The 10,248-nt window shown below is 54.1% G+C and overlaps 1 protein-coding gene across 2 annotated transcripts; it reads left to right on the forward strand.

Annotated features, from left to right (window-relative positions):
* Positions 1-638: 638 nt before the first annotated feature.
* Positions 639-10,100, forward strand: Renbp (renin binding protein). 2 transcript variants are annotated; one of them, XM_070039485.1, is made up of 11 exons: positions 639-692; positions 942-1,051; positions 1,208-1,283; positions 1,407-1,482; positions 1,654-1,826; positions 2,683-2,907; positions 3,365-3,446; positions 4,243-4,418; positions 5,342-5,473; positions 9,750-9,837; positions 9,949-10,100. In XM_070039485.1, exons 2-11 carry the CDS (start codon positions 945-947, stop codon positions 10,077-10,079), a joined length of 1,266 nt encoding a protein of 421 aa, XP_069895586.1. In that variant the 5' UTR covers positions 639-692; positions 942-944; the 3' UTR covers positions 10,080-10,100. The 2 variants fall into 2 exon arrangements, with proteins under 2 accessions (XP_069895586.1, XP_069895587.1); XM_070039486.1 differs by lacking the exons at positions 9,750-9,837; positions 9,949-10,100 and adding an exon at positions 8,682-9,068.
* Positions 10,101-10,248: the final 148 nt, after the last annotated feature.

Consider the following 10,248-nt stretch of genomic DNA (forward strand, 5'->3'; position numbering starts at 1 on the left):
CCAACACACACACACACACACACACACACACACACACACACACACACACTCAGGACCAGTGGCTGCACCCATCTCTGGTTTCAAGCATTTCCAGCTGCCCCCTTTCTTCCTATACCCAGCCGCACACTAGTGAGGACTGCCAGCCTCAACAGTCCTCCGATCCACTTCCCTTCACCAGAAGCTCTCCTTGTCTGCTCATCCAGCATTTCTCACCACGTGGATCTTTTTTCTTTTCTTTTCTTTCTTTTCTTTTCTTTTTTTTTTGCCAGTCCTGGAGCTGGAACTCAGGGTCTGGGCACTGTCCTTGCCCTCTACCACTTGAGCCACAGTGCCACTTGCAGCTTTTTGTGTGTATATGGTACAGAGGAATCGAACCCAGGGCTTCATGCATGGTAGGCAAGCGCTCTACCACTAAACCACATTCTCAGACCGTCACAAGGATCTTGAGCCAAGGGTGCCCAGTAGAGGCCATCAAAGCTCTCCACCCAACTCTTAACAGAGAGGGTCGGAAAGAACTGAGAGCAGCGGGAGTGGGGGGAGGGGAGGGGAGGACAACCAAACCCCGCCCACCGCGTGGGCACCGCCCCCAACCCTCCAAACCCTGAGGAGGGGCTGGTGGGTGGGGCGCAGCTTGGTCAGCTGAGTGACAGTCACGGGACCCGCCAGTAACTCTGTCGTCTTCCTGGAAGAAAGTGGGTGATGAACTGGGGTCTCGGGGTGGCAGTCCGGCGGGAACGGGGCTCTCCTGGCCGGTCCCAGGGGATCGGTGGCGTGGAAAGCCCAGCGCAGACATGGGGTGGAAGGCTAGAAGCGGGGGGGGGGGGGGGGGGGGGGGAGACAGCTGCGGAGCCCAGTGGAGCCCGCAGAGGAAACCCGGGCCCTAGGGCGATGAGGAAGTCCCGGTAGGGAGCCCCGCATGCCCCCCACCTGCCCGCCCCCAGGACATGGAGAGCGAGCGGGAGACGCTGCAGGTGTGGAAGGAGCGCGTGGAGCAGGAGCTGGACCGCGTGGTAGCTTTCTGGGTGGAGCATTCCCACGACCAGGAGCACGGGTGAGCTGCCCCGCCAGTGGCTCTGCCCCTCGCCCAAACGCCTGCTTCCCTCGGGCGACTCTCCGATCTGCTGGGGGGGGGGCAGAGGAGCCACGGAACATGTGGGGAGGGGTGCAAAGTCCCTCCCCGCTTTGCCTCGCCCTGGATGTTCCACAGGGGCTTCTTCACGTGCCTTGGCCACGACGGGAAGGTATTTGACGACCTCAAATATGTCTGGCTGCAAGCGAGGCAGGTGGGTAGCAGTGTCCTTGCAGCCTCCGTGCGGCACTCACCGCGGCCTGTCACGGCCACGCTGTGCTCCCCCGCCCCCATACACACACTCCTTCCCTGCGGTGACCCCTCTGCCCCGCCGCAGGTGTGGATGTATTGTCGCTTGTACCGCCATTTCCAGCGCTTCCACCAATCTCAACTTCTGGACTCAGCAAAAGCAGGTGTTGCCTCCTCTCCCGCGTCCTCCCCCCAAGGGCCTCGCCCCTGTTCACTCAATAGAGCTCCCTCAAAGTGCCTGATTCTTGGGGACGGTGTTCCTCGGGAGGTGCCACGGCCTGGGGATGGGGCGGGTCTTCAGGAGTCCTGGCCAATGCCCGCTCCCCCACCACCAGGGGGCGAGTTTCTGCTGCGTTGTGCGCGTGTGGCCCCTCCTGGCAAGAAATGCGCATTTGTCCTCACTCGGGACGGCCGCCCAGGCAAGGTGCAGCGGACCATCTTCAGCGAGTGCTTTTACACCATGGCCATGAACGAGCTGTGGAGGGTCACAGGGGATGTGCGGTACCAGGTGAGTGGGAAGAGGCTGCTGGCTCTTAGAGCTGCACCGTTAAAGCATGTGCTGTGTGGGACGCTGTTGGCTCATGCCTGTAGTCCTGGCTATTCAGGAGGCTGAGATCTAAGGATTGCAATGCCAAGCCAGCCTTGTTGGGAAAGTCCATGAGTCTTATCTCCAATGAACTACTCAGAAAAGTCTAGAAGTGGTGCTATGGCTCTACGGGGTAGAGCACAAGCCTTGAGCCAAAGAGGCTCAAGGCCAGCACCCAGTCCAGAGTGCAAACCCCAGGACTGGCACACACAAAACAGACATGTCTTGGGCTGGGAATGTGGCTTAGTGGTAGAGTGCTTGCCTACCATGCATGAAGCTCTGGGTTCCATTCCTCTCAGTACCACATACACAGAAAAAGCCAGAAGTGGTGCTGTGGCTCAAGTGGTAGAGCTCTAGCCTTGAGCAAAACAAGTTTAAGGCACAGTGCCCAGTTCCTGACTTCAAGCCCCAGGACTGACTGGCAAAAAAAAAAGAACATGTCCTGAGACCCTGCCATGGCCGCCCCATCTCTGGGCCAGGGGCCCCCACCGCACATGCCTCCATCCTATTGTACAATATGGCCCCTCTTTTCCCTAGAAGTCTCCTTCAACCACCTTGACCTGCAGGGTTCCAGCCTTGTGCCTAGCTGGAGGGGTCCTCTGCCTCCTTCATGGGTCCCCTGTGCTGCTAGACCCCGGCCCCCAGCACTGAACACACCTCAAGGCCCGCCCTGGAGTTGTATTCCTGGTGCCCTGGAAGGCACATGGGGCCTCAGCCTTCCCACTGCAGGATCATGGGGGGCGAGGGATGCAGCCTCACCTGGGGCCCCTCTCTGCAGAATGAGGCAGTAGGCATGATGGATGAAATCGTCTACTGGGTGCGGGAGGACCCCTCTGGGCTGGGCCAGCCCCAGCTCTCTGGGGCCCCCGCTGCGGAGCCCATGGCGGTGCCCATGATGCTGCTCCACCTGGTGCAGCAGCTCAGCGAGGACGATGCCGAGCTGGCAGGCAAATATGGCGAGCTGGAGGACTGGTGTGCCCACAGGATTCTGCAGCACGTCCAGGTGAAGCCCCCCCCCCTCCCCACCCACCCTCCAGCTCTCCAGCAGTGCACTCCTCCGGAAGAGCCTGGAAGTGCCTCGTGGGGAAGGTGGGCGGGGCTGAGCGTTGAGGGACCTGGCGGTGCATAGACCCTGCGGCCAGGAGATGGGGACCTCATCCCTATCCCCCTCAGGCCTCCATGGACCCTGCGGCCAGGAGATGGGGACCTCATCCCTATCCCCCTCAGGCCTCCATGGACTTCCCAGTTTGCCTCGCCTGCCCTTCCCCTCGAGCCTGCCCTTCCCCTCCAGAGGGCCGGGCCTGCAGCAAGGACTAGAGGCTGTTAGGCCCATGGGAATGAACCAAAATGCCATTCTGTGCTGCGGGTAGAGAGGAAGGAGGGGATTTTTTTAGGCTAATTCTTTTTAGCTGTCGAGCTAGGGCCCAGAAACAGAGCTGTCTTCTGCTCTTCCCTGGCAGAGGGGTGGACAGGTTGTGTTGGAGAATGTGTCAGTGGATGGCAAGGAACTTCCCGGTTGTCTAGGAAGACACCAGAACCCAGGTGAGGGGGCAGAGTGTGTTGGGCTCGTCTTGGAGAAAGAGAGCCTCAGCCTTGAACTTGAGATTTTAGCTGTGGGGAATTGCCTCCTCCCTTCTCCTTCCACCAAAGAGTAGACAGAAAGCCAGAGCAGGTGGCTCACGTGTATAATCCTAGCTGCTCAGGAGGCTGCATCTGAGGATTTTGGTTTAAACCCAGCCCCATCAGGAAAGTCCTTGAGACTCTTAATTCCAAAATATAGCCAGAAGTAGAGTTGTGACTCAAGTGCCAGCCTTCAGCAAAAGAAATTAAGGGATAGCTCCCAGGCCCTGAGTTCAAGTCCCAGTACTGGCAGGCACACACAAAAAGGCATATGCAGGGCAGGCACTGGTGGCTCATGCCTGTCATCCTAGCTATTCAGGAGGTTGAGATCTGAGGATCATGGTTCAGAGCCAGCCTGGGCAAGAAAGTCTTCAATGAAACACCAGATAGATATCCAGAAGTGGCGCTGTGGCTCAAGTGGTAGAGCACTCGCCTTGAGCTGAAAAGCTAAGAGACAGCGTCAAGGCCCAGAGTTCAAGCCCCACGACTTCCGGGGGGAGGGGGGGAGGCTGGGGAAAGGCTTAGAGGATAGACAGGCTTGCCAAGTCTGAGGAGTGGCCCAGGTAGGACTGAAAGGGTGAAAACGGGGTCAACCCATGGGGGAGGGGAGTTCAGCACTACTCTTCCCATTAGGGAAGGAGGAAAGGAGGGAGCAGGGCTTGAATGCCCCAAGCCTGGGGGTCAGATCCCTTCCTCCCTTACCCCGACTTCTCTTCAGGCCACGCATTAGAAGCGGGCTGGTTCTTGCTACGTTATGCCAGCCGGAAAGAGGATCCCAAACTTCGAGCCCATATCATTGACAAGTTCCTCCTGCTGCCCTTTCACTCGGGATGGGACGAGGAGTACGGAGGCCTCTTCTACTTCAAGGACGCTGACGGTCTCTGCCCTACCCAGGTGAGAGAGGCCAGGGCCTCAGATGGCTGGCCTGGCCCTAAGGCTTTCTGCCCAGTCATCAGCCTGCTCTAACAGAAGCAGAAACTGGGGCTGGATTTGAACCTAGAGCTCAAAACTTAACCCAGCTGGGTGCCAGTGGCTCACGCCTGTCATCGTAGCTACTCAGGAGGCTGAGATCTGAGGATCGAGGTTCGAAGCCACCCTGGGCAGGAAAGTCCATGAGACTCTTATCTCCAATAAACCACCAGAAAATTGGAAGTGGCACTGTGGTAGAGTGCTCATCTTGAGCTGAAGAGCTGAGGGACAGTACCCAGGCCCAGAGTTCAAGCCCCATTAAACCTCTGTCATGGGGCTGGGAAGGTGGCTCAGTGGTAGAGTGCTTGCCTTGCATGCATGAGGCCCTGGGTTCGATTCCTCAGTACCACATAAGCAAAAAGAAAAAAGCCGGAAGTGGCGCTGTGGCTCAAGTGATGGAGCACTAGCCTTGAGCTGAAGAGCTGAGGGACAGTGCCCAGGCCCAGAGTCCAGGCCCCACAACCGGACCCCCCCCAAAAAAAAAAAAACTATGTCACTTGGTCGCAGTCAGGAGCAGAGCCTTGACCCTTCGGAGGTCTGTGCTGGCCCAGGTGGGAACGATGTTCAAGGGGTGTGAAACATCCTGGCTCAAACAGGACCTTTCAATTCAAGGGCTAAAGGGGGGTCCCACCCCTCTATCCTGTTAAGGAATTGCTTGGGATGCATTCAGGTCAGTAAGCTAGAACCATTCTGAGGATCATTCAGGACACCCTCCCCCTCAGTATCTCATATAGCACCCAGAAACTGGTGAAGACTGAGCAGGGACAAAAGGATGGGGTGAGGGTCCTGCTGAGAAGGCTGCAGCACCCCCCCCCCCTTTCCATCACCTGCCTGTGCTTTGCTCTCAGCTGGAGTGGGACATGAAGCTCTGGTGGCCACACTGTGAGGCCATGGTTGCCTTCCTTATGGGTTACCGTGACAGCGGGGACCCTGCTTTGCTGCGCCTCTTTGACCAGGTGGCTGAGTACACCTTCCGCCAGGTGAGCACGTCCTTGTCCCCTCCTGGCCCAGAGGAGATGGGAGGGAGGGAGGGGAGCGAGTGGAGTGCGAGGCCCTGGCCAGGGCAGGGCTGTGCGTGCAAAGAGCTTGGCTGTGCTGCTAGACACAGGACGTCTTGGGGTGACACAGGAGCTGAGACAGAATTTCTGAGCCTTGAGTTGAGAGGAGAGGTCAAGGATGGCCAGAGGCTCGGGGCAAGCTAAGCTGTTTCTTTTTCTTTCATTTTTTTGGTCAGTCATGGGGCTTGAACTCAAGGTCTGGGTGCTGTCTTGGAACTGTTTTGCTCAAGAGTATTGCTCTACCACTTGAGCTACAGTGCCACTTCTAGTTTTTCTTTCTTTCTTTCTTTCTTTCTTTTTTTTTGGCCCGGTCGTGGGGCCTAAACTCTGGGCCTGGGCGCTGTCCCTCAGCTCTTCACCTTAAGGCTAGTGCTCTACCACTTGAGCCACAGCGCCACTTCCGGCTTTTTTCTGCTTATGTGGTGCTAAGGAATCGAACCCAGGGCCTCAGGCATGCAAGGCAAGCGCTCTACCACTGAACCACCTTCCCAGCCCTCCACTTCTAGTTTTCTACTGGTTAATTGGACTGAAGAGTCTCATCGGGACTTCCCTGCCTGGGCTGGCCTTTAACTGTGATCCTCAGATCTCAGTCTCCTTAGTGGCTAGAATTACAGGCATGACCTACCAGTATCTGGTCAAACTAAGCTTTTTCTTAAACTAAGCAAAGGAGTGGGAGGGGCCAGTGAAAGAGATAAGAATCAGCCCTCTATTTGGGGGGAAAACCCCTACTTTGGAGCCCTGAGAAGCCCAAGTGAGTGGGAAATAAGAAGACTGATGGTGTGTTTTCTTAGCCACTACCTGTGAAGGTCATCCTGGGAATGTGGCTGAGATTCTTTTTTTTGGGGGGGGGGTCCAGTCATGGGGCCTGAACTCTGGGCCTTGGCACTGTCCCTCAGCTCTTCAGCTCAAGGCTAGCGCTCTACCACTTGAGCCACAGCGCCACTTCTGGCTTTTTTCTTTTTACTTATGTGGTGCTGAGGAATCGAACCCAGGGCCTCATGCATGCAAGGCAAGTGCTCTACCACTGAGCCACCTTCCCAGCCCGTGGCTGAGATTCTTATCTGGAGTCTATGAGCCTGAGACCTTAGAGAAATTTAGAATTTGCACTAACTTGTAACTGAAATCTAACACTATTTCCATTTTGATTAGAGCCAACCACATTCTAGCTGTGTTTCTATTACAATACAATTAGCCATCTCACTTGTTTACTATTATTTCCAAACAGCACAAATACCACACCTGTGTCTCGATCTCACTACTGCATGTATTAATTAAAGAATAGGCCACTGGTTTAAAACAAAATGGGAAGCTGGTGGCTCAAACCTGCAGTCTTAGCTACTCAGGAGGCTGATATCTGAGGATTGCATTTGAAGCCACCCCTGGCAGGAAAGTCTATGAGCTTTTATCTCCAATTAACTACCAAACAAGTTGGGCATGGAGTTGTGGCTCAAGTGGCAGAGTGCTAGCCTTGAGCACAAAAACCTAAAGACAGCACCCAGGCCTCAAGTTCAAGCCCCAGGACCAGCACTATATGCACATATATATGTATGTATATCACACACATACATATATATATATCATGTATATATCACATACACACACACACACACACACACACACACACACACACACACACACACACACACACACACACACACACACACATATATATATTTTTGCCAGTCCTGGGCTTGAACTGAACTCTGGGCCTGGGTGCTGTCCCTCAGCATTTCAGCTGAAGGTGAGCGCTCTTCCACTTGAGCCACAGCGCCACTTCTGGCTTTTTCTGCTTACGTGGTGCTGAGGAATCGAACCCAGGGCCTCATGCATGTGAGGCAAGCACTCTACCACTGAGCCACCTTCCTAACCATATATATATATATATATATATATATATATATATATATATATATGAACAGGTTAGAAATAACATTAAACAATCACAAGAGCTAGATGTGTGGTACACAGTTGTGGTTCCAATACGCTGGAGGCTGAGGAAAGAGGATCATGAGATATTAAGACCAGCCTGACCCAGTGTCAAATGAAACCAAACCAAACAAACAAAAACTTGTAACCAACAGGTAAGTCATTATGCACTAAGCAACAAAACAATGTATAAAACAAAAATCCAGATATCCAGAAAAAACTGAACAGAAAACACAGAAAATCTTTACTATCTCTTGTTGTTGTTGTTAGTAATGGGGCTTGAACTCAGGGCTTGAGCTCTTTTGCTCAAGGCTTGTCCTTCTACTGTGAGCCATAGCACCACTTCCTGCTTTCTGGTAAGTAAGTGGAGATTTGAGTCTCAGGGACTTTTCCTACCTGGGCTGGCTCTGAAAAGTAATCCTCAGATCTCAGCCTCCTGAGTAGCTAGGATTACAGGCATGAGCCACTGGTGGCCAGCTCTTTACTTTTTTTTCTCCTTTTTTTTTTTTGTGATGCTAGTATATTGTCTTCCTGTGTCCAAGTGCAATGTAAGTCATGAAAAGGCATGAGCAGTGTTACAAAAAATGAGGGGAAAAAAGTCAGGGCCAGTGGCTCCTATCTAATTCTAGCTTCGTAGGAGGCTGAGATCAAAGTCTGAAGGAGGATCAAAGTCTAAAGCCAGCCTCAGCAGAAAAAAAAGTCCACGAGACTCTTGTCACCAAAATAACCAGCAAGGCTGGACACCAGTAATCTTAGCTACTTGGGAAGCTGACATTTCAGGATCTCAGTTTGAAGCCAGCATTGGCAGAAAAGGTCATGAGACTGTTATTTCCAATTAAGTAGCAAGAGGCTGAAAGTGGAGGTGTGGCTCAAGTGGTAGAGCTCCAGCTGTGAGTGAAAAAGTCGTGAAGACAAAGGCCCTGAGTTCAAATTCCAGTACCAACACCAGAAAAAGAAAAAGGATATAGAACTAGTTTTTACCTCATATGAAGAACACATCATCGTGTCACAATTTAAAACTTGACTGGTTCTCTACCACTTAAGCCACACCTCTAGGCTTGCTTTTAACTAAAGAGATGAAGTCTCAAGAGCTTTTCTGCCCAGGCTGAGATGGATAGATCTCAGCTTCCTGAGCAGCTGGGATTATAGGTGTGTAAGGAGGTTTTGATAGTGGACTTTAATGCACCTGGTTTGTTTACTCTAGGATCCCGAGAAGGGGCCCTGTCTACTTATCAGTGAGGAACAAGAGCATCAGCTGGGGTCTTTGAGCACATCTTGGGAGATCTGGAAGAAGTGAATGGCCTGGGTGGAATGGGTGCTGGGTGGAATGGGTGCTCGGTGGAATGGGTGCTCGGTGGGGTGCAGGTGGGGAAGAGTTCAGAATGGGTCATTTCAGCCAACCTACCTGCTGTCCCCCCCATCAGAAACAGCAGACACTGGGCAGGGATAGATGAGAAATGTGCAGTCTGTGGGACTGGGGGAACAGGAATTCCAGTGGAGTCACAAGTTTCCTGGCACACAAGCATCCATCAGGATTTTACTTTAAATCTATTGTATGCAATACAGTTTACATAAACTTTTTCTTTTTGTTGTTGGTTGTGGGGCTTGAACTCTGGGCCTGGACACTTTCCCTCAGCTCTTCAACTAAAGGCGAGCACTCTACCACTTGAGCCACAGCACCACTTCTAGCTTTTTCTGCTTATATGGTGCTGAGGAATGGAACCCAGGGCCCCATGCATGCAAGGCAAGCGCTCTACCACTGAGCCACCTTCCCAGCCCCACTTTCCAGGTTTTGAGTGATTTATTGGACATAAGAGTCTCTAGGGGACTTTTCTGCCCAGGCTGGCATGGAACCATGATCCTCAGATCTCAGCCCCCTGAGTAGCTAGGATTACAGGCAGGAGCCACCAGCACCCAGCAAGGATTGTTTAGTTTTTGTTTTGCTAGAGTATTAGGGTTTGAACTCATTGCTTTTTGTTTGGTAGGCTGTGTTCAAGCACTTGAGCCAGGTCTCCAACCTTTAAGTATTCAGTTCAGAGTTAGGACAGTGTCAACACCTGTATACACCATCAGGCTAATAGACCCTAGGTGTAGGGCTGATTTGATTCCCTGTTCCAGTCCACCGCAGCACAAGGCCTGCTGTGCGCCCGGGCTCTCAGCTCTCCTTTTCAACCAGGATGTGTGGTGGCCGGACAGCGAGGGCCTCTCCCTCCCTCACCCTGGCACCGGGATGTGGGGCTTGCGGGTGGTAGCTGTCACTGTCTCCTTACAGTTCCGCGATTCCGAGCGTGGGGAATGGTTTGGCTATCTGAATCGAGAGGGGAAGGTGGCGCTGACCATCAAGGGGGGTCCTTTCAAAGGTGAGTCCCCAGCGACTCAGCGGGACTGATGGGGGGTCGGGGGGTCGTGGCAATCAGGTCACTCCCCCTTCCCAACCCGCGTGTGTGCTCGTGCCTCCCCCGCCCCCGCAGGCTGCTTCCACGTGCCCCGGTGTCTAGCCATGTGCGAGGAGATGCTGGGCTCCATGCTGAGCCGCGTCGCCACGGACCCCGACCTCAGCTGCTCCCCTTCTTCGGTCCCCGCCCGCGGAGGCGCGAAATAAAATAGCTTGATCCACCTGCCAGTGTGTGCACGTTCTGTGGGCCCGCGGGAGGGGGACGGTGACTGCCCCGCATTGCTGCCAGACAGGCACCGGCTCGCCCGGCCGGCGCCGCGCCCATCCGCGCCCACGCCCAGCGCGCTGGCCGGTCGCTGTCATTGGCCCGGTGGCC

This window comes from Dipodomys merriami, unplaced genomic scaffold (assembly GCF_024711535.1).
Source record: "Dipodomys merriami isolate MVZ:Mamm:240054 unplaced genomic scaffold, mDipMer1.0.p SCAF_3, whole genome shotgun sequence".
NCBI lineage: Eukaryota > Metazoa > Chordata > Mammalia > Rodentia > Heteromyidae > Dipodomys > Dipodomys merriami.

Excerpts from the sequence above, each read along its gene's own strand:
- Renbp (XM_070039485.1), top strand. The coding sequence starts at position 945 with ATGGAGAGCGAGCGGGAGACGCTGCAGGTGTGGAAGGAGCGCGTGGAG. Across the intron at positions 1,827-2,682 it reads CAGGGGATGTGCGGTACCAG|AATGAGGCAGTAGGCATGAT; the intron begins GTGAGTGGGAAG and ends CCCTCTCTGCAG. Across the intron at positions 3,447-4,242 it reads AGGAAGACACCAGAACCCAG|GCCACGCATTAGAAGCGGGC; the intron begins GTGAGGGGGCAG and ends ACTTCTCTTCAG.